General features: G+C 38.1%; 3 protein-coding genes across 5 annotated transcripts in view; 2 read left to right on the plus strand and 1 right to left on the minus strand.

Moving 5' to 3' along the window:
- The window catches only part of stag2b (STAG2 cohesin complex component b), a 29,611-nt gene extending 28,769 nt beyond the window's left edge, over nt 1-842 (plus strand). Inside the window, exons 33-34 of one of the 2 annotated variants that reach the window (XM_039648689.2) lie at nt 177-254; nt 531-842. In XM_039648689.2, the coding sequence (XP_039504623.2) occupies nt 177-254; nt 531-554 (102 nt within the window). In that variant the 3' untranslated portion in view covers nt 555-842. Of the gene's footprint in view, nt 1-176; nt 390-530 lie in introns of those variants that run through there. The other variant, XM_039648688.2, reaches the window with a different exon arrangement.
- A 2,660-nt stretch (nt 843-3,502) lies between these two features.
- On the plus strand, nt 3,503-17,697 carry hmmr (hyaluronan-mediated motility receptor (RHAMM)). 2 transcript variants are annotated; one of them, XM_039649223.2, is made up of 20 exons: nt 3,503-3,717; nt 4,209-4,307; nt 5,135-5,211; nt 7,046-7,123; nt 7,240-7,428; nt 7,532-7,618; nt 7,704-7,815; nt 9,788-9,853; nt 9,947-10,020; nt 10,153-10,223; nt 10,308-10,675; nt 10,777-10,925; nt 11,758-11,972; nt 12,054-12,170; nt 12,503-12,661; nt 14,029-14,406; nt 14,532-14,604; nt 14,708-14,884; nt 14,968-15,118; nt 17,177-17,697. In XM_039649223.2, the coding sequence occupies exons 1-20, from the start codon at nt 3,672-3,674 to the stop codon at nt 17,191-17,193; spliced, it is 2,703 nt and encodes a 900-aa protein (XP_039505157.2). In that variant the 5' UTR covers nt 3,503-3,671; the 3' UTR covers nt 17,194-17,697. The 2 variants fall into 2 exon arrangements, with proteins under 2 accessions (XP_039505157.2, XP_039505158.2); XM_039649224.2 differs by having other exon boundaries at nt 5,138-5,211.
- Nucleotides 17,698-17,993: 296 nt separating this feature from the next.
- On the minus strand, nt 17,994-18,983 carry insb (preproinsulin b). Its single transcript, XM_039648419.2, has 2 exons — nt 18,806-18,983; nt 17,994-18,127 (listed from the first exon to the last, which is right to left on the minus strand). The coding sequence occupies exons 1-2, from the start codon at nt 18,981-18,983 to the stop codon at nt 17,994-17,996; spliced, it is 312 nt and encodes a 103-aa protein (XP_039504353.1).
- Nucleotides 18,984-23,642: the final 4,659 nt, after the last annotated feature.

Genomic DNA, 23,642 nt, shown 5'->3' on the forward strand with positions numbered 1-23,642 from the left:
TGAAAAAAGTATTAATTTCTTTCAACAAAAAAAAAAAAAATTGTTACTGAGCCCAAACTTTTGAACTTGTTGTTTATATGTACAGTATGTCATAGATTTAATACACATTAAATAACTATAATGCCACTTCTTTTTGCACTTCTTATCCTTATTGTCTGCACTTTCGTATCTTGCAGCCCCCGTCGAAGAATCGACGAGAGCGATCGGAACTGAAGCCCGACTTTTTCGACCCCGCCTCCATCATGGATGAGTCTGTAAGAAGCACTCATTTCCTGGGTTATGATGCTTTTCAGCGGTAATGGGGGACTCGTTCACTCCGACACTAAGGACGTGAAAGAGAGATCACCACTAGATGGCACTAGCAGGAGTGATTTCAGATAGTTTGAATTGCCCTTGTGCAAAAAGACAGAGAGGGGGAGAGCATCTCGCTATTATAAAAACTAATCAGACCCATCTGGACTGGTGATTGAATGAAACGTTTGTTTGGTAACTCTAAACACTGAACTGAATTTAAACATTTTCTCTTGTAGGTCCTGGGAGTGCCCATGTTTTAAGATTATAATTGGAGGAGTGTGAAGAGAAGAGACATTTTGTGTGAATTCGCATTGATTCTCTAAAGAGAATTAAATTCAATGGCGTGATTGGCATCCAAATCAGCTTGTACCATTGACACTTACTAAAACACAGAAAGGATAAAGGAGCAATTCAAAGTCTTTGCAATCATTGTGTGGGCTTTCCATGATCCTGCAAAACCGTGACCGTAGTAGATAGATACTGAACGGCATGGAATCTCGGACTGTCCTTAGCCATACATGAGTATATGAGATATAAATATATATATATAAATAAAAATATATATATAAAAAAATATTTCACAGTTGAACGTCATCATGTTTAAAGAAACGTATGTGAGATCTCTTAGAGTTGTGGTATTTCTTGAAGCCAGGGGTGAATGCATCTTTTTTAACTTAAAGACAACTTTGTTATGTATAGCCCTTTTGTAATAGTGAGTAATCTGGTGTAAAGTAGTAATTTATAAGCAGGTTTTTGCTCATCATAGTGAGTATTGATATATTTTATTCTTCTTATCTAATATGTGAAATGGAGGAAAAACCTCCAGGTCTTTATATCTAGAATTTAGTTTCCTTTTATTCCACCTTCAAAAATCATGACATAACCCAAACCCTAAATCAAAACACACTTGAGCTGATTTATTACGGCCTTTGGTGCATGCGTGAAGTTTGGGGCAATTTCAGTGACATGATCAGTGACTGGTTGAGGTGGTATTCAACATACATACACCAGTGGGCCTGTTGCTCTCTTTGCCCCGACATAACTGTTTTTATGTGCCAACTGCTCTAGTAAATCAGGCAATTAGAATCGCAGTGAAGATGCACAGAAAGGACTGTAATTCTTCCGCAGAGTCACAAGGCTTATCCAAAGATCAGATCTGCTCGCATGTCCCTCTAAAATCAAGCAAGGAAGAGGAAATCTCTCCAGTAGTGCCATTGTGTTGTCTCTAATAAAACTGAACTTAGTGTAGTATGTCTGGTGGAGATATTCTTCTCCCTGATTAGAGCTATGTAGACATCTACATTTAAATAAAAGTTATATATAAATATATAAATTGGTGCTGATTTTATAATTGTGCTTTTTTTTATTTTTAAAATTCCAACTTAGAGTTAAAAGGTTTTGAAATGTATAAGAACAGGTCGAAACATGAAAGTGTGTAGCCATGCAGCAAGTAAAGGTTTGAGATTTTATTTTTTCCTCCTTTGTGTGTGTGAATTTATTTTATTTTTTATTTTTTGTTCAGTCTTAAGATGTTTTTTAGGTTTCACCTTTTTTCCTAATTGTAAATTAGTTTGGTTGCAATTCATGGACAGAACTATTTTATTCAGCTCTGATTTTGTTTTTCCCCACATGAAATATTTGAAATGCAACAATAACGTCCTATGAGATCCTAAATGTTACAGCATTGCGTTTGGCAGCTCTACACAGCTTAACTAATACATTAATACATGAACTTGTATTGCAGACATGTGCATATTGTCTGGGGTATACTTTTTAATCATTCCATGCCTTGGCCTTAAAATGTCCTTGTTTTAAAAAGGAAAAGAAGGTGGTTGTCAAACATAAATCTTCCATGTTGAAACTTTTATGTGAGGTACATTGGATTCCTTTCGTATCAGAAAAGGATCGGTGCATTTCTGAAATGGCATGAGTGTAATTATTTAAAAGGTGTGCAGACAGATTTTGGATTTATGAAAGTAAATGCCCTTCGGCTTAAACTGTCTTCTGTTCCTCACCACTACATTCATTGAACTGCTGAATAGATTGTGTAAATATACATGCATTTAAACGTAAAGCTTAATTTTCTAGTGATTTTTTTTTTCTGTTAACCTTTTAAACATATTATTATCACTTTTCCCTGTTCAGAGATATAAACTCATACATAACCGTTTCCCTGTCCTCTGTTATCCACTGTAATGTTTCTGATTTGTATCTGTCTGGAGACAGTAAGTTTTTGAATAAAAGTAAACAAATCTTTCTTGTGTATTTGTGTGACTCTTTTTTTTTTTTTTTTTTTGCCCAATGTTTTTACTCACTCACTTACAAATGAGGGAAGTCACACGCAGTATATTTTGAAATTCATTAAGTATTTAAAAATAAATAAATAAATAAAAGTAGATATTTAGAAGTCAAGAAAGACACTTATATACAGAAGTTGATCAGTGCATCAATGAATATTTGCCAGTTACTACAGCTGTTAATCCAATAAAAAAATTAGCCATCAGGAGGAGACACAAATATGATGAGCCCAGTCACACGTCATAGATAATTTAGCTGTATTCAAGTATCTGACTCTGAATCTCACGAATGTGCAGTTTTTGTTTGTTTGGTTTTTTTTTTCACGTTTTTTTGAACATTCATTTTACCGTGAAGAACAATAACACAAGTATTCCAAAATTACAGAAATATAAAGAATAGTTAAAGAAAACATTTCAACACCATAGCTCAAAACAAAAACAGCTAGAGAGTAACTAAATGCAGAAGAATGGAAAAGAAAGAAAGAAGGGGTGTCTGAAAAGAAGTGTAACTTAACTAAGTTACAGAGAAAAAAACAGGCATGAGTAACATAAACTCCAAAGATGATTAAATAAAAGAAAAATAATAAATAAATGAGAGACATTTACGACGGCAAATACAAATTCATATCTTACAAAAGACAGCTTTTGAATTTGTTTGAATTTCTTTTTTTTATTGCAGAAAGGTAAAACAAATAATTTGTTTGAATTTCTGGACAACGTCAGAGCCCGTCTACATTCTCTTTTTTTTTTTTTTTTTTTTTTTTTTTTGCAAGGCCCGTCTACATTCTCTGACAACGTTGCGTTAGCAGATGTGACGTAAAGCACGATATCGTTGCTGATTGGTTGACATTTCTGTTCGTCGCATGTTCTTCAATTTCATTGGGTAATGTCGTTTGGTAGGATCTTTTGGGCGGGGTTACCATTTCAAAATTTCAGCGGGTGTAACGCAAACGCAACGCGTTAAACGAGTTGTTGACGGACGCTCCATGAAATTGAAATTTCATCGCTTAAGTTTAAACAGTTAAACAATTTAAGTACGTTTTTAAATAGGCTTTGGGCGTTCGACCTCTCCTATCGGTCATGTCTTTCTCAAGAGCTCCATTAAAGAGATTTAACGAGAATGTTGGTAAGTTTCATTCTGTTCCATTATTCTACGATGTGAATGAAGTTGTATGCAGTTAACATATGTGCTTTAAACAGTTGAATTTTTCATAACGTTACATGTAAGTTAATTTTAATAAGTACCTCGTTAGTTCTCACTTTCATGCTTAACGTTAGTTGTATAATTTAATACCGTTTTCTTTGTTAAGCGTCTGTTTTCTTGCAGCTGTGATCAATCTGTTTTGCCAGACTGTCAACAAAGTTTATTTATTATTAAATAAACAACAGTAACGTTACGTCATGACTTATGAGGCAGTGCATTATTTCTAAGCTACAAAAATAAACATATCAAAATGAAGACTTACAATGAAATAAGAAATTAATGCTGAATGTTTGTTCAGCTGTTTGGAATAGCCAAACTTAAGTTGCATGTCAGCTGACGTTACCTCATTGATTATGAAAAGTTTATATTCACAGACTTTGATTGTTGAACATCGGTGTTTTGTGTTTGTATAGGCTGTGCTCCTCCACCTGGTACATATGACGTGAAGTCTGGTGAAATGAAGGGAGCTGTTTCATTTCATAAAGCAGAGCGCTTCAGAACAGCTTCCAGAAGTGAGAGAAGTTTTTCTTGAAACAACATTTAAGATAATATTTTCCGTTCTGAACCAAAAGGAAAATTCTGTAATCATTTACTCACCCCTCATGTCATTTCAAACTTGTAAGATTTGATCTTTGGAACACAAATTAAGGTATTTTTGATGAGATCTTTCTGTCTCTCAATAGACAACTAGGCCTATACAACTATCACTTTGATGCTTCAAACAGTTCATAAAGATATCTGGTAAAACTAAGATACATGATCGCTTTATGTGACTAAAAGGTTGAATTTAGACTTCTATCACATAAATATCATCACATAAACTTTCATTAACTCAACACATTAGTTGTGGTAAACGGAACCTCAAGCATGTTTGACGTGCAAGAATCAATGAGGTTCATTCTCGTGACGCAGCACGCTTGAGCTTCCTCAAGAGGTTTGTTCTTGCGCGTCAAGCAGGTTTGATTGAGATTTTTATTTTTACTGGTCAATGTTTGTAAAAAGCCTAAATTAAATCTGATCATCATATAATGCGATCGAGTCTCTTCAGATAATTTGCACTAAACCGCTTAATTTATATAGATACATTTTTCGACATCTTTATGAACTTTTTGAAGCATCAAATCAAAGTGGTAGTTGCGTTGCTGTCAAAGGAGGAACAGAAATCTCTCATATTTCAAAGATCTCAATTTGTGTTCCAAAGATGATCGAAAGTGAAAATGTGTCAGAGTATTTAATGACAGAATTTTCGATTTTGGGTGAACTATTCCTTCAATAATAAGAATATTTTAGGAACTTAAAACTTTAATATTTTTTTTTAAATATATTTTATGCTGATCAGCAGAGGCACCCCTGCCATCCCCTTCAAAAGAAGTACCCATGTCTCCAGTTCGGAGGACCATGTCTGTTGATGGTTTGGTAAGATCTGATCTTGTAATTATTTGCTAGTGGTCATACTGAAGTATTACTTTAAAGCTGCAGTCCGTAGATTTTTTTTGGGGGGGGGGGTTAAAAATTATCCAAAATACATATTTGAGAAAATGCATAACCAGCCAGTGCTCACAAAACTATCTGCTTGCCTCACCTCGGTTCAAAGCAGCAAGCTTGTAATAATGTTTTTAATTCCAGTGGTACTGGTGGATTTCCGCAGGAGATTCAAGCATGTCTTTGCGTCATTACGCCACATCTGTACACATAAAGGAGGAGTCATGGCTAGTGTAAGCTATATTGAGTGTGAGGATGTTTGAGGTGGAGATTTATAGCCTTTTCTCACAACATTTGATATAGTTAAACTTATCAATTTGATGGTGGATCCAGAAAGGTTAAAAAAATCACCAGTCACAACTAGAGATTCACCCGCTGTAAAATGCAAAAGACTTTGTTCGGACTTCGGAGTGGCTACAGAAAAAAGAGACTGCAACCGGACCCTTGCGAAAACAAGGCCACATATCGGAAGGACATTACATCACGCAATGCTTGCTTACGTTGTTAACATTAACAATTTGAGAACAAATGCACGGTTATGCATGGTATAACTTATAAGCGATTGTTAGATTTAATCAGTGTGATTTACTGTAATGTCAGAACCAGTACAAAGGATGTTTCTTACTAGTTCAGATGACCTTTTCCGGTAAAAAAATATGTGGTTGGTCATACTTCCAAAAATAATAATCTGTGATTCTTAATGCCAGTATCCACACTGGCGCAGTGACTGACAGCCTCATTCTCCTCAAACATTGTGTTCATCCACGCTGTGCCGTGTCGAGGGCATCGAAGAACAACTTGCATAAAGTTCATAATTCCGCGAATGACTGCAATTGCAGATTTCGAACAGCGATGGCGACAAAGAGGAAAAAGGCCAGACTGCAACTTTAATAAAGATGTACAATTTCTATTCCATGCTCTTTTTTTTTTTAATGTATAGAACAAAAAGGATTTTATCCATATAATGAAAGTCGCACACTTGACATTCATTGCATGGACAAATATACTGATTTATCAAAATATGATTTGTTTCACAAAAGAAAAAGAAAGTCACACAGGTTAAGAAATAATATAGATTTGAAACTAGTTAATGAAGACATCTTTTTTTGGACTGAAATCCTTTTTAAAATTACTGTGTTGTAATGCAACCTTTTGTTCCTATGGTTGTCTTATTATACTTATTGTTTTGTACTTTGGAAAAGGCTAGTATTATAATGGAGGTAAAAATAATTATGTATTTGCACGATAATGTTGGTCATTATCGCAATCGCAAAACAAACCCTTACTCATTTTAAACAACAAAACATAAAACGTTTTGACATGTTTAGATTAGATAATTAATTAAAAAATAATAATAATTTACTCACCCTCAAGTTGTTCCAAACCTGTATGAATTTCTTTCCTCTGCTGAACACAAAACATATTTTGATGAATGTCGGTAAACAAACAATTGATGGGTCTCATTGACTTCCATAGTATTTTTTTCAGTGGCGCCCATCAACTGTCTGGTTATCCACATTCTTCAAAGTATCATCTTTTGTGTTCAGCAGAAGAAGAAAATTCATACAGGTTTGGAACAACTTAAGGCTGCCACATTATTTGAAGACTTTAAATATCTTAAAAGTGTAAAACTTTGATTTGGGTGAGCTAATAGGATTAGTTCCCACCAAAGTGTACATACAATTTTTCATTAAATTGAATCTGACCTGTATATCAATCAATAGTATTTGCTGTGCTGTTTTGCTATTTGCCCTTTTTCCTCATATAGGCTGATGCATTAAGTTCCAAAAAGGACAAAAATAGTTTCACACTTGAGATGAAACATCAGAGACTTCTGGAGAAAGAGGTAAATTTCAAAATTATTCAACATTTTCTGGATGGCCATTTGTTGCTTTGAGGCCTGATCACTTTCTCTGGCCTCTTCTCCTAACCCTGACTGTCACTTCTAATGCTGGGGTATAGATCCGATCTTTGGTGCAGCAGAGAGGAGAGCAGGACCGCAGGCTGCTGAACCTGGAGGAAGAGCTGAAGAAGTTGGAGTCTAAATTGCTCGTGGCTGTCAGGGAGAAGACTGGCCTTGCTGCTAATGTGGCTTCTCTCGAGAGGCAGCTTGCAGAGTTAAAGAAAGTTAATGAGTTCCTGAAAACCAAGGTGATTAGTCTTTTTGTACCAGGGTGTTTTGGAACCTCTGTTTCTTAAGTGTTTTGTAGACTGCTTCAAGTTTACTGAGGAATGTCTTGGCACTTTGTCGCAGGTCTCTGCGGATACCACCAAGAAGAAGATCAATGCTCTTTCCATGGAGCTCATTGAGGCCAAAAATAAACTGGATGCCAAAGACAAGGTAAGTTCCCTCAAGTCACTTTATGGAGAGGTTTGTGTAACTTCAAGTTGCTCAGTGTAATTGTGAGTTTGTGCTTTTTGAACAGGAGCTGAGCTTCCTACAGATCAGCTCAGAGGGGAAAGTAAAGGTCTTGGAAACGGATCTGGAGACTGCCAGAACAACTTTTAGAGTTCTTCAGGAAAGGAACCAGGATCTTGGTGAGATTTGATCATGGATATTTTTAGATAGTCCCATTTTATAGAATCCATCTGAGGGGCTGTTTACACCTGGCCCCTTCATGTGTTTTGTCATTGGATGGCTATCTGATCGTGAAAAGACCAGGTGTAAATGCCCTCTGAAACGCATTCGAGATGGATTTGAATTCGACCGCTCAAACCACTTCAGGAGGTGGTCTGGGCCACGTTCCAGACGAAACTGGACAAGTGCATCTGGTTGTTAAAACCACGTATGTAAATTTTACTCCTCTCAAAAATGCTAAAATAAACCTGTGAGAGCATGTTATAGGCTAAATGTCATGTAGTCAGAAATGACGACGCTACTGCAACACTCATCACCTCAGATGAGAATCTGAGAGTCTATTCATCAAGCCAATGTGATAAATTATCACAAATCAAAGTGAAAGTCGCAGACTCTTAACACACAATCATCTTCATTAAAAGTCAAGAAACAATCATCTTACCAGTTCTGTTAACGCTCTCTCTTATTGCTGTCCGATTTTGATGTTAGCTGATTAATAAAATGCAGGAATATCTGTTGCTTTCGGTGACGTGCACTCCATTAAATATGCTGCGGGAATTGAAGATCGTAGTTATATCCGTTTTGCAAAAACACATTTATGTGACCAGGTGTTAATGGAATCGTTTTGATAAACCAGATAGCAATCCGATCTGAGAACACATGAAGTGTCCAGGCATAAACAGCCCCTGGCTGATGTTCAGTGCATCTAAGCAGAAGTCAGACCATGTTCAAAACAGAATACTAACATTATCTACTATTCAAATAAAGTGAAACAATATTATTTCAGTGGTTCCACTGCATGCATATGACCTCATCACATTGCTTTTTTTTAAATTAGCGAGTGGTATTAAGTTATCTTAATTAAAATCAAGCTAAATGACTACAGGGAATTCCATGTAAAAATGTCAACATTTTAAAGAGTTGAAGATCGTAAAAGTTCATAGTTAATATTATTTATGTTTCATCAATCACAGTGCTGATGGAAGTGTTAGGGAATTTACAGTTAAAGACCCAGGGACCAGATATGATTAATTAAGACCCGGAGTAAGAAGTGCAGTCTTTTTTTTTTTTTTTTTTTTTTTTTTTTACTGAAGATAGTTTGCTGTTTCATCAGACAGAACTCAACTTTAAGACTAACAAGGAGTTTGTTGGCCGCCCTGCTTACAGTTACATAGATCACAGCAATTATACCCTTCACCAAGGTCTAAGCTACGTCCTTGCTTCAGGTTGAATAGTTGTTATTGGCTAAGATGGATAAATGTTGTAAATTTCCACATGGACTGATAGACTGAAGCGTATCTCCATCGATTAGGCAGCTGACACTCTGAACCTGAAGTTAGGCACGTCGTGAACTTCCAGGTCTCAGATTTGTTTTGCTACTCACCAGCCTGTTCTGAACAAGTCAGTCAATCTCCAATAATGCTAGTTTTTCCTTAACCTGTAACCAAGAAGACTAAAACACACAGACACACAGCTTCTTCAAGGTTGCATTGGCCAGGCTTTAACTATAAACAGGAGTCTTCTCAAAACATCAAGACAACATGTTCTTTCTCTCAATGAGAGGACACATGTTAAAGAAGACCTTCCTCAAACACAAAACAAGTCCATATTTAATTTCTGGAAGCTGGGCTAAATGAGAAAGCCCTGTTACTGCATTCCTGACATGGGCCTAGGAGGGAGGAATGTATCACTGTTTTCACAAAAATATTAAGCACCACAACACCTTTGAAAAAATATTAAACATTTTACTGACCCCAAACTTTAACATTTGTTTAGAAGTAAAATGGTACAGTCAGGCATGTTGGAACCATACACTGGCATTTTAGAAACTATTTATTGGTTCAAATGACTCATTAAAGTTTGGTTGCAAATCAGATATCACAAGTGACTACAAGCTAACATTATTGCTTCTTATTAAACATTGTGTTTTAGAGGATCTTCATCAGGAGACAAGAGCCCAGAATGAGCAGATTGAGAATGAAATGGATAAATTGCACAGTGAGTTTGCATGCTAAGAAAAAAAGTTTGTTTTATGATGTCATTTGGGTTGGCTACATCTGACTTTTTTTTTTTTTTTATCTTCAAATGAAGACATAATCCAGGAGCTGAGGGAGGAGATAAAAGCCCTGCAGAGTTACTTGGACTCGGCAAATGAAGAGATTCAGGTATTGGTTTTGGTCAACAGAGTTTGACTCTTAAGCCAGTTGACATTTACTCACCGCTAAGGTTGAATCATCAGTCTTTGAAATCCTGCTTGGTTTGAGATAAGGTGTCTGTCTCACTCTCCAATGTCAAAGGATTTGCGGATTAAGCTCCAGGACAAATCCACCATGGAGCGCCGTGTCTCTGATGCTCAAGACAACCTCAGGTTAGAACTCTGTGCATTTTCATATTGTTGCTGTTGTTATGGTATCAGTGTTCATTTCTTCATTCATCTCTGCGTCCTGTCCAGTGAAGTGGAACAGAAGTTGGAGAAATGTACCGGTGAGCTGCAGGACTGTCAGGAGGTGCTGAAAGTTAAGGAAGAGGAGCTGCTGATTTCTCAGCAGGGGCTGCAGGACTCCCAGAAGGCTCTAGAAGAGAAGGAAAGTGAGCTGGAGCGGCACTTGGAGGATCTACAGGCCTCGCAGACCTCTCTGAAAGAGCTAGAGGAGCAGATGCAGAGAGGAGTTCAGGATCTTGAGGAGTCCCGGAGCGTGATTCGCCAGCAGGAGCAGGAACTGGCCCGAGTGAAGGAGATCTTGAGGAGGACCGAGGTAGAGCTGGATCAGCGTGTGGCACTCATGGGCGAGAGATGCTTGGTGCTGGAGGATGAAAGAGGTGAATGAGCTTTAAAATTAAGCATGAGTATTTAGAAAAAGCGCATTATATATAAGCACATTGTGGGATGAATTTGATTATTTGTTTGTGATTGTGTGCAGCCAGGACACAGGAGGAGGGTCTGCGACGGGTTCAAGAGCTCAAGGCAGAGATTAACACATTAGAGGAGAGCAGGCAGAAAGAGACAGAGGCTTATGAAAAACTGAAGGAGGAGCACTCTGCACTTACCAAACAACTGGAGGAGGAGAAGGTAATTAAGAGAATGTATAGGTGGTTTACGCCGGTGTTAGCTTTCTTTTACCATTCATTTCAATGGCAGTTGCTTGATTGGCATAGGAAGTGCGTGATTTAAAATCTTTGCTCATGGGTATTTGGTTCTGGATTCTGGTTTGAGTCAATTCCCATTTTTGAGCTTTTAAATGTCGTGTGACTAATCGTTCTTAAAATGAAAGCTTCCAAAACTGAAAATTGTCATTTACTCATCCTCTAATCAGTCAAACCCATAAGACTGATCAGGGCACATACCTTAAGTTAAGCCTTTATCAGATATGTTAAATGAAGCGTGAGAACCAAGGAGGTTCATTCTTACACATCAAGCGTTGTTCAGTTGAGCTTCTGTTTACCACTTTTGATGAGCTTTGTGTTAGGTCTGCATGATATTGGTATATATATCCACACTATAATAGATGTGCCAGCCGCGAAACCTTGACAGGCGTAGTAACAGTAGGGAAGGCGGGGCTTAGCGAAGGGTCAATTCACTGCTGTAAATTTATTGTTTGGACCTTTGCTGCTGAATATCTTTCTTTTTCTCCTATTCATTTCATTAGCTTGAGTACGTGTCTTGGGCCATGACTAGAAAAATTGTTTACTAACATGCCATTATGTGATTTTTATTTTTTTTATTGTGGTACTTCGAGAGTAAAAATCAATTGTGAATAAAAGTGTGATTTGATTTATACCAGCATGATGTTGACAATCAAGTGAAGAGTGCAACTTAAGAGTTAACTAAGTTGTCAAAGTCTCCTTGATCGTCTTTGTGGATTAGGCTAAGGTCTCTCAAGCTCTAATTTGTGTTGCTACAGACTCACAGCGGCTCCCTGGCTAGCATGCTTGAGCAACTGAGAAATGAGACTGAGGCTGAGAGGAGGCAGCTCGGCGAGGAGCTGGAGGACGCGCTCGAGGAGCTGTCAGAGCTGGAGAAGCAGGAGGAATGCAGTGGGAAGGCCATCCAGGATCTCACACAGAAGATCCAGACGCTGGAGCAGGAGCTGAAGAACAATTGTGCTGAGTTAGAAAAGTGAGAACTACTGCTAATGGAGTTTGAGATGAATCTTATCTCTGGTAAAAAACTAACAAGTTCTGTTGTCTCCTTTGACAGGAAGTGTGCCGAGATGCAGGCTTTAGAAGAGGGTCATGTGAATGCATTTAAAAAACTAGAAGAGGATCACAGCACCTGTCTTGCCAAGCTGGGAGATGTTACTACTGACTATGAGAGGTATTACTTTAAATACCAAAATGAACTATTCTTATGTTATTTAAAGTGATACTTCACCTCTGGAAAAAGTAAATGTGTATTTAAAATGGGTAATTTTTGTAGAAGAAATGTTGAATTATTTTTTAATTTGTTGCTTTCTAGACTGAGAAAAGCAAGATTAATTTATATTTGGCTTATGGGGATGAAAGACAACTCTCATAACGCACTTGCTTCGCTGCCCTAGGAGGCCATGCCTACCAGTAGTTAAACAGCAAGTCTAGGCTACTAGTGAGTCTCCGTGATGAGTCTGCCCGAAAATGTGTTTGAAATTTTTTTGTGTGTAATTCTTTAAGCACAAGACAGTCTCTGGCTGAGCAGAAGACCAAGGCAGAGGCTCAAACCCATCAGCTGCAGGAAGAGATGAACCAACTAAAACAACAGTTGCAGCAGGACCAGCAGAAACTCATAAGCTACCAGGAAATGCAGGGTAAAGAGCGAGAGGAGTATGCCAGGTCAGTATGCCGCCAGATCAGCAGTAATTATCCGTTACACTTCCCATATGCGTATGTGCAACTCCCACATAATTGATGACGTGGTCCAAGAACTAATGTCATTATCAATTATATTTAATAGTGTTGTTATTATTTAACCCTTTGACACGTACGATCACACAGGTGTACAGTGCATCACGTGATCTACTGCTAAATTCAAATGTGCTTTCACGAGTTGGCTGGAGCCGAGCAAGAGACTGCCACGCTCAGCACTTGTCATGCATCACAATTATTATTATTTTTATTTTTTTTAAGCTAATATCGCTCTCCAAACACCAAACCATTTAATGGATCACTATTAACAGTTTTTTTTATTTAAAAAGAAATCATTACCATAAATTTAAAGGAAACTTTTTAAAATGTATTCCTTTATAGCTGTAGATTAAAGTGGCAGTACACCATATCAGTTTTGTTAAGTATATTGATTCGGGCGGTCAATATATTTAACCCTTTAATGCATACAATCACACCGGTGTGATAAGAGCGTTTAGTGATCACCTGCTAAATTCAAATGTGCTTTTGTGTGTTGGTTAGAGCTGAGACAGAGACAGGCATGCTCAGTGCGGTGACGCATCACAACTATTCAGTGTTTAATCACATGATGTTTATTTTAGGTTTCTGACATTTAAATACACATACTACACATAAGTACTAGCTAAACAACAACCCAGCCACTTACTTTCGTGCACTTTGGGAGAAGTGGGTGAATTTACGTGTTGCAAATCTGACATTCAGATACTCTGAATTGCGGTGCAAAACTAACAGTGTGGTTAACCACGCATTATAGATCAACTTGTATGATACATTTTAAAGGTTTTTAAATGACAAAACGCATGCACTTATACATATTTGTGACTCAAAATATCAGATAGTTGATGAAGGCTAGTTTGTACAAAAAAATACAAGTTTAATTACCACATTAATGTGGAAACGGCATTAAAACAGTTTTTTTTTTTTTTTTTTTTTTTATATTTGTATTAACGGTGCTACTTTATGTATATGACGAGTCACACAGGTCCCGCTCGGTCTAAAATAGTCTGAATATCAACGCTTACTATAGGCATTTTGTAGCTGTTCAGAAGAAGATTAACAGTTTGGAAGATTGATTCATGATACACTCCCTCATTATATAAACTTTGCATTTTAATTTACTGCGTTATTTACACCGGGTTAAATGGCAAATATTAATCTATAACCCAACACGTTATTTTTCCCATCGCTAATAATGGCATCAAGTTTAGGTTGTATACACTGTTCTCACGCCATCAGTGGTCTGTAAATATCATACTTTAGCTGTTGAAAAGTAAATGTAGACTACTGTGTTACAGGATGCTTTTAGAAGTTCAGACAAAGCTGGCTCAGACAGAGAAAGAGTTGAAGCAGGCTGCAGAGACTCGGAGTGAGGAGCTGAGACTCCTGCAGGTGGAAGTGGAGCAGGAGAGAGCGCGTGCCCAGACTCTGCTCGACAGGGAACAGAAGAGGAGGCAGTCAGTGGAAGGACGTTCTGCAGAAGCCTGCAGGCTGCGGGGACTCGTGGACGAGCTGGAAAACCGGGTTTCTGAGCTGCGCGGGCAGGTGCTGGAGGAAAAAGACTCTTTTCTACGTCACGCTGTGGAGTGGCAGCAGGAGAGACGACAGCTATGCAGACAGATGGAGGAGGAGAGACAAGACTTTCACAAACAACTCGCTGAGGCTCAGCTGCAGAGGTGACAAAGTTAGAATGCGCTCAACAGGTCTCAAGTACATCATAGTGTCCTCATTTAGTCATTCTCTGTGTGCATTTCGTTGTTTTTGGTTGTTTATTCCCTGTATTGTCATTTGTTCACCTCAGCACGTGTGATTCTGAGATGCAACACTGGAGAAATTTGTATGAAGAGCTCTATGCTAAAGTTAAACCATTTCAGGTAAGCAAATTTTTGTTTGTATGTATATACATATATACATATAACTTTTTTCAGACATGAATTCTCTCATTTGTCCTCTTATTCTGCTTATTCTGGTCCTCAGGAACAACTGGACAACTATGCAGCGGAGAGGAATGCTTTGTTGAATGAGAAAGGATCCACGCAGGCTGAGTTAAACAAGTTAGCCGATGCCTATGCAAATCTGATGGGCCATCAAAACCAGCGACAGAAGATTAAACACATGGTCAAACTCAAAGAGGAGAACTTGGAGCTCAAACAAGTAAGGCATTATTCATAAGGCAGTTGTCATTGTTTGATTTGAAGCTTTTGGTGCGTAGCTGACTGTGTCCATGTGTTCTGTAGGAAGTGTCTAAGTTAAGGGCACAAGTGGGGAAACAAAAGCAAGAGCTGGATCGACTCAAGTCCAGCCAGGTGCCACGGAGGTTCGACCCCAGCAAGGCTTTTAAACATGAGCTCAAAGAAAACCAGCAGCCCACCTCAGCTCTTACACAAGGTGAATTATGAAAAAGACCTGGATTGAGTTTGACCAGTTATTCGTAATTTCTTACTTGGATTGGAACAAAGTCCATACTAGCAACTGGGGTGGGTGATATGAGCGAAAATTTGATATCACAATATTTTTCACTGTCCGGATGATATTGATATATTATATTGCGATATGAAGGGGGGAAACATTGGAATAACATTTTAGTACACCTTAGTTTAATTACATTTAATCAATTTTCATTGGACGTAGACCTGAAAAATATTTTTTATTGTGCCATTGTTTTTCTCAAAAAGTGCAAACGTACAATTTGAGGTAGGCCTAAATGCACTTATGTCTTTCCACTTTTTGCTCATGTCATGAGTACCGGCAGCGGGGTTAACTTTATTCATTTCTGAGTGGGAGCTGTCTTCGGGTGTGCTCCGTAACTGGTAAAATGTTGCTCGCATTTAGGTGTATTCCTCATTTGCGAACATGCATCGTTTACAAATGATTAAAGAGATTGCTGCTTTGGCTGCAACAACACAGTGACACAACTTGCATAGTATTGTTTGTTGGTCGATGTCGGAGGTTTTGAACCCAAACCATACGACAGAGGAGCCCCCCCCCCCCCCCCCTTCTTTTTAATCAATTCTTCAACATGAATTTCTTTGTTCTTTTCACTGTAGTCAACATTTGAAGTGGATCAAAACCTTTCATCAAAGTTATACATGAATTTTCAACAATACCCGTTCTTGTCTTAGGACAACGTTGAACTCGTAGGACAACGTTGTTGTGGTTTTTTTATTTTGTTTTGTTTTTTGATCCACTTCAAATGTTTACTGCTGTAGTTAAGGTTGATTCTGCGATCTCTTGTCCAGTTTGTTTGCTGGCTTCTATGGCTGCAATACACCGTTTTCTGGCAACCTGTGGTGGCGGAATACTATTGTGTAAACTGGCAGACCAGTAAAAAAGATACCCATTCTGATGTGGAAAGAACATTTTTACTATAGTATAGTACTATATTATAGTGTACTATACTAATAAAACCACTAAACATTTGGAATCTAGGAATTGACAATAGGCCAAGTTCAGATGACCTAAGAGACTGGGTGGGCAGGTATGGGTGGAGGTCTGATAGATATAGAGGTGCAAGACCCAGCCTTAAAGGTTAGGACTACCTTACAACGAATACGTGATGTAACAGGTAATCAGTAAAGATCATGGAGGTGGGGAGTTGTGAGCACTGTTTAAAGCATCGAAAGCTTAAATTGGTCTAAGAACAATTGCCACCAATGGTCTCTACGATCAACTTTGGCATACGATGCTTTTAGGAAGCACACCCCAGGTAAGCACTCTCACAGCTGTAATTTTACATACTATAGCCTTGTAGTTTTTTTTTTTTTTTTTACTGTTGCAGTAGTCCAAATGAGAAGTGCATAAATTGGGTTTATGCATCAGCCAGATTGTGGACTGGAGATGTGCAATATAACGCAGGTGATGGAAATAGTTTAACAACTGAAGCAATATGAGAAACAAAGAAAAGAGGAATCAAATAAAATGTCAAGATCACATACAGGGAAGGAGGATTTAACAAAAACCCCATGTATGTCAAGACAGGTCCATTCTATTTACAGGTACAGTGGAGCTGATCAGCACTATTTCATTTTTTGTTGTCATTTAGTTTAAGAAAATTCAAAAACATCCAGTGTTTGATAGCTCTAATACATGCAGTGAGTCAGTCAGAGATGAAATATCAGAGGAGGTGGTAAGATGGATTTGGACGCCATCAGCATAACAATGAAAATGAAGTCCATACTTGCGGATCACCAAGTGGCTGCATGTAGATGATAAAGTAACGGACCGTGAACTGAGCCCTGTGGGACACCCTGTGTCAGTGGAATTGTGCTGGACTTCTACTCTGCATGGTGATCTAGTACTTTCTATCAGTGAGATGAGAAATAAACCAGGCAAGAGCAGAAACACTGATTCTGAAATCAGAAAGACTGGAAATGTCAATATCATGACTGTAGACTAACTTGTATGTTCTTTTTATTACACAATTAAAATCTAATTTGCTCTTTCCAGGGAACAAATTTCGTTAAACTATCACTAAAGGACTTTTGAGGAATATCCCTGGACTATGGATGACTGCTCAACATGGACACTGAACAAGGATAGTTCAGCACTGCTTCTTCGGAGTCTGACAATGTAGATCTTATTTATGTTCGTTTTGTTTGTGTGTGAATTTAATACAGTGGCATTTACATTGTTACTGTCACTCAATATCTATATATAATTGACAACCCCCCTTTTTTAGATGTTGCTCTTGACTAATTTGACTACAATGGTGAAAATGTTGATATGGATTTGCTCACTTAGGATTTTATGTTATCTGATTTTGTTCATCACCGGGTGTGCTATTATCTTTAAAAAGTTCAATGTTTGCACACTCTTTAAGTGTCCAGCGAGTCTTGTTAAATTTTAGTTCTTAAAATATTATTTTATCATTTTATTTAATTATTTCTGCCACTAAGCTTAATGTCAAAACTATAGAGCTATGTCAGTGAACACTTTTAGATTTAATAAAATACTTGCTTTTCTCTGTCCTTGCTCTGTCATTGTGATACATGTATGCCATAATTTTTACTCTAGAAGGACATTGTATTACACGATCATGCATTTCTCATCAGTTTGAGAGCTTAAAATCATGGATGTTCCAGTAGAGGGCACTAGAACACAAGGCAAACCAGTAGCCTACATGTTTCTATGCATTTAATGCTGCTTTTTGGAAGAGCCTTTGTTCTTTAAGCTTCCATTTAAAATGACAAGCTATCAAGCATGTTGTTTTTGTATATAATGATCATTTATTAACCTCTTCAACCTTGACATTACTTTTGCTTGTTCAGCTGCAGTAGTCTTCAAGGTGGTAGATGGTGCAGGGCCTGTGGCAGCACCGTTCCACAATTCCTCTCTTCCTCTTCATCACCTTCTCTTTTAATGGAGCGACCTCATAATCTGCCAAATTTGAGAGCAAGACTGGGAGAAGAAGTGGATGCTATTAATTCTTTAACTAAATTTTTACACAAAAGCATAATAGTTCTTCTTTGAGTGTTGCTGTTTGAGCAAGAAAAAGGTCCGAAAAGATACAAAGCACAACATTCTCTTTCTGAACTTATTTAAATGTAGTATTTGAGTTTTCTTAGAAGAACCTACACGTCACACTATTCAACATTAAAATAATTAATTGAATGGCCAAAAAAGGGGTGAGAGATATTTCATAGGCTATGTGAAACGCCTCTCGGGCATGGACGTGATGCTCCTATTTTTTAAATGGGGAAACATAACATTCTCCAAAAATGTTTGCCAAGCTTACGATTAAATTTCATATCGGAAATAATCAATGAAATATGACATCTATCTTTTAAATTTTGTTTCTTAACGCTCGAATCATGACATAGAATGGCTTTTTCAGGCTGGATCAAGCTAATGCGCATGCGCAGTGGAAGCGCGCGTCTGTCTGACTGTCTTACGGAGATTCAAATTCCAATCCGTGCACACCGCCAAGCGAATGGCGACTTTCCCATTCAAAACAATACGAGTAAAACGCGTCTTGTGTAATTCTATTGTCTTTGTTCATAGTAAGCAGAGCGTTACTGATCATGTAAAACCTGTAACAAAAAAGTAGCCAATTCTAGTAGACGGTAGAGTCCTCACCCAGCAAGTTATCCAGGTCCCTCCTGCCTCTGTTGGAGTGAAAGAATCCTTTAGCCCCACACACATGGTAAAGTGCATCCACCAAGTTGGAGCCACACAGATGCTGTGATGGAGTAGAGAGGGATCCAGACAGGGAGGCCAACAGCAGAATTATTGTTGCGGCCTGTAGCAACACCATGATGGGCAGAAGCTGGACTTTTACTGCCTGGAATGAATGTGTAGCCTATATGAACGAAGAGCAGCCTGCTTTCTATTTTTAATTTAATAGTTAACTCCTACAAACGTAAATACATTTGGATTCCCACTTACCTTTCCTGAGTGAGCACAGTCAATCAAGAGTGGTCTGGATGGATGGAAATGTGCTGCTTAAATAGCTTCCCATTGGCAGGCCCTCGCTCTTGATGGCATCAGCGGAAAAACAAAAGTCCCATGTCATAGCATGACTCCTTGTCATCTTGCTAATAAGTATTACTGTAATGGGCTTTATTACGATCAGATTAAAATGTACAGAGTGTACAGGTCATGAGTGTATTTTAGTTAGGTATGCTATCTTTTTTTGTTTTTCTTGCTGGGTTGTTTAACTAAACAATCCAACAGGATGCAGGTCCTTGTGGACAAATGATAGCAGGAAATAGTTCTCAGAAGTGTTGTGAGTGTCAAGGATAAAAGTGAGTATTTTGAAAGCATGTGGATTCCAGAGGTGTCTGAAGGAGCACAAGGCCCACTGAAAAAAAAAGTGTGAAGCTGCAGTTGAAGAGCATCAGCATCTTCACCTTTTAAGTTTCTTCAAATGTTAACACCAAGGGACCCTCAGATGACCGGTCTAATGGGACCCCCTGAGGTAATTCAATGCCGTCTTTCACTTCTCCCTTCAACTGTGTGTTATGAGGCCATTATCATGGGGCGGTGAATAGAGCTTTAATCAGACTTTTAATGAATTACCATATTAACAGCATGAAAGCAGGTCACCTTGAAGAGGAATATTTTAGAAATCACTTCGTATTTCTCCAGATCCATGTCAATTGTTTTTATTATAGTATTATAATTAGCCTATATTATATTTTTATATTATGGTGAATAATACACAATAATATTCTAAAAATCCTAAATGAAAGGCACCTATTATTCTAAATAAACATTGTTATTAGTAATATTTAATATGTAATATTTAATAAAGATATTATACCATTAATAAAAAAAAAACAATAATTTATAAGGATATTATTTGTATAAATTCTTATTTTAGGTATTATATTTTGTTATGTCCAATATTATGAAATATATGCTGCAAATGAAAGAGAATGACTGTTCAAAATAAAATGAAAGACTATGGCTGTCTAATAATATAATAATAATGTTATAAACTAGTTATATAATATATAAACTCATATAATGTATTGTAATAGTAAATAAATAATTTATGTAATGGCCAATATACTGCATGTGACGCTTCAAATGAAAGGTACAGACTTTTCCATTTTCCTAAACATTTATTAATAATGAATATATTTTATTTTTCAAATTTCATATTATTAAAATCGAATAATTGTTATTACAGATAACTCAAGCAGATTTAACAAGCCTCATTAGACCATTGTAATGAATCAATTCAAAATTGGCATAGAAAGCATTCATATAGTGTTCACGTTGGTAGAAACAAAAACACCCCCGACATGATGGCCTGAATCCTGTCCCTGTCTCAAAGGAAGAGGAAGTAGTCGAAATATGCTCTCACTAAACCATAACAAGTACATTTTATTTAAAGCTGTCTCGTGTCATACGCACTGACAGGAGGAAAGCCAAAGTCCGACTCTGTTTTATAGAAAGAACGTGCTCTTCGTCGGGACACTGAGTCTGTCAGCCTGAAACAATGACAGGCTCTCCTGACGTCTGCTCTCCCTGTCCAAGCAGTGACAGTCCGTAATTCAGCACTAACCTCTGCCGTGACCTACCATTCCACTCCCACTCTAAAACATGCCAGACTGGCGTTTGCACTTTCACTGTCCTTTTTCTGCAGATTTACGGTGGAATACGAGCTGAGAGATCTACAGCGAAGCCGAAATCCGCACCAAAATAGCCTATCAAATTGAGTGTGTTTTTTTTTTCCTTCTCTTTCTTTCAGGCCGCACACACATACTGTCCTGCTTATATCGGGAAATGATGAATGTTGCCACAGAATGATGGAGCTGAGTGAGAAGATGAGTTGACAGTTGAGAAAATGGCTAAATGTCTCAGATATGACAAATCCCCAAAGAATAAAACAACAAGCCCGAGGTACGTCTCTCTTTATCTCTTTGTAAAGAAAGAGGCATTTCTGAAGTGCTTGGTAATTGCCCTTTTAGTCCTCAGCTGCAAGGGAGAAAAATGGAATATGAACTGTTGGAATTGAGTTTTGTCTCATTTTCTTACTGCTGTGTCATCTTCAATGTGATCGATGCCGGTGTTAGTGGGCATATTTTCTCTCTGGAGATTGCTTTCAACATTCCTCCTCCTATAAGCTATTCAACTATGATTCTTTTTTGCCATTAAGGAATATTTTCAGGAGCATTCTCTGCCAAACATACCCAGCAGTGAGCTTTATTCTGAGCATGATAACCTATTTGCAGTCTTTTCACCACTGGCCCTCTATGAACCCTTACCAGGAGATGTGTTTTGCGGCGCGGTTCAGAATTGAAAAGTTTTGTCAGGCCTCTGCAGAATGAAGATGTGCTGGAGTCGGCAGGGTGAGATATGCAGTGTATTGATCAACCTGTGCTGGAAAGATGGGGTAATTTTCTGGGTTCAGCGTTGAGGAGTGGGGCAGACAGCAGGATTTTGGTATTATCGCAGTGCAAATGGAGACGGATGACAGGGGGCCGGGGGTGTTGCGTTTGGCAATGCAGGGAAGCAGACTGTAAAACGACAGAGGTTAACCGTCTCCTCTGCATCCACCACACGGGTTAATCGATACACTTGGCCCTCCGGGGGGTCTGCCGTATGGATGGTACTCGTGCTCCAAGATTCACTGTTGGGGAATGGAGACATGACAAGTGGGATGCGTCAAACAGGTTTTGTACCCATCTTTTTAATTCCTTTATTTATTGATCATACACCCAAAACGAAACCAAGACATTTAAATGTAAGCCTTACTTAACCTTTTCACACGTAAGTTTAAACGTTTTTCAAGACGACCGTTATTGATCGTAGTATCACGTTATGATTTCTATGGAGACGCGTCATTGTTCGTCACACCGCAGCCACAAAAGCTGAATGACTGATGATCTGCTTTTATTTCCTTTTTATTCAGAATTTCACAAATGTCACAAATTTTAGCTACAGCAGGATGTATCTGATCTTCTGTTCTGATATTCATATATGTGCAATTGGACGTGTTTTGTTGTTCAAACACCTATATAACGATCACGTTACTTGAGCTCTATTAGCAACGTAACAAGACAAAGTGGTGCCAAAATGAATAGGAGTCAATGGAACGTTAACGGCAGGTGAAGTTCCAACACATTCTCATCCTTTGGCGTCATATAAGTGACGAAAAGTAGGAGGAAAAGAAAATCCCAATGAAACTTTTCTGAAGACAGTCAGTTCCCTTTAGAGAGACAGTTCTATAAACTGCCACCCCCAGTTCATTTTTTATATTTTTCTTCCAATATTTCGAGCATCGCAAACAGTGAGCTTTCTTCTTCTGCCTGTCCCGTCTCTGGCCTGTGTTAACGTCTTGTTTACAGACTTTGAGATTTTCCACACAAACATAATTTTAAGAAGTGATAGCAATGAAGTTTGTGTGCATGGCCGGATCAGAGATCAGAGGCCACCATGAAACATAAAATCATGTGTAAAAAACTGTCGATTGATTGGCTGGTGTATCTCTATAAATAGTGCACTTCCTTTTAAATAAAATGTCAGCCACCAATACATGATGGAAAGATTGTTCTTTGAGGCTGTGTGGGCTGAAATGGTTACTTTGAATTGTTGTCAGTAAGGTCTGAGATTCTGCCTAATTGCCAGATTTATATCAGAACATCCCGAGTTTTATGAACTATTGGCTTGAGGCTTTTCGGCACGGTTTCATGTGTTTGGATGTCTAGCTGGGGCCATTAACTGGCAATCATTTGTGGACGTGTAGTGTAGCAGAAGCTCGAGCTCACTTCAGTTGAATGCTAATGCATTAAGGAGTCTTTGATGTGGTGATGAGGGCTGATCCTTGTGTGAAATAAGACTCTGTTTTTTTGCAAAGGCACATCGCGGTGTCCTTCCATTCGAAACCCCTCCGCAGGAGGCCAAATAGATCTGTGAACCAAATCCCATTGTAGGCGTAGTGCAAGACTGAATTATCCCTCCAAGCCTCACGCCCTCTTTTTCTAACGTCTATGTTTTAAATTGGTAAGGGAGTGATTCAGTCTGCGATACCTGTGGGGCTACTGAGTCCTGCTGTTATGTAATTTCTCATATTAAATCCTTTTTCAACTCATCTTGCGACCGACTGAGTGAATGTCAAGGGTAAAGGAGAGCCGGAATGTCTTTCGCTTTTAATGTCATTTGCTTTTTATGTTAATTGTTTTAAGAGGCTTAATCTGCCTCCCTCTCATCAGCAGTGACCACATGTCTCAAAAACATTACTAGTCCATGGCAAATTGTGACACATTGAAAAATGAGCCCCTGGTGTTAGTCATATATGTAACATCAAAAGAACAGTTGCATTCATTAAGAAGGACTGTTTATCCTGACCTCAGACGATGATCAAAATCAGGATGGCTTTTCTTTGGATAACTCCACTTGTTTCTTCGGATAACTCAAGTTTTGGTGTGTGTTTTATTATAGGAAATTGAAAATAGGAATGCTG

Source organism: Pimephales promelas, chromosome 9 (genome assembly GCF_988280905.1).
Source record: "Pimephales promelas chromosome 9, fPimPro1.hap1.1, whole genome shotgun sequence".
Lineage (NCBI taxonomy): Eukaryota > Metazoa > Chordata > Actinopteri > Cypriniformes > Leuciscidae > Pimephales > Pimephales promelas.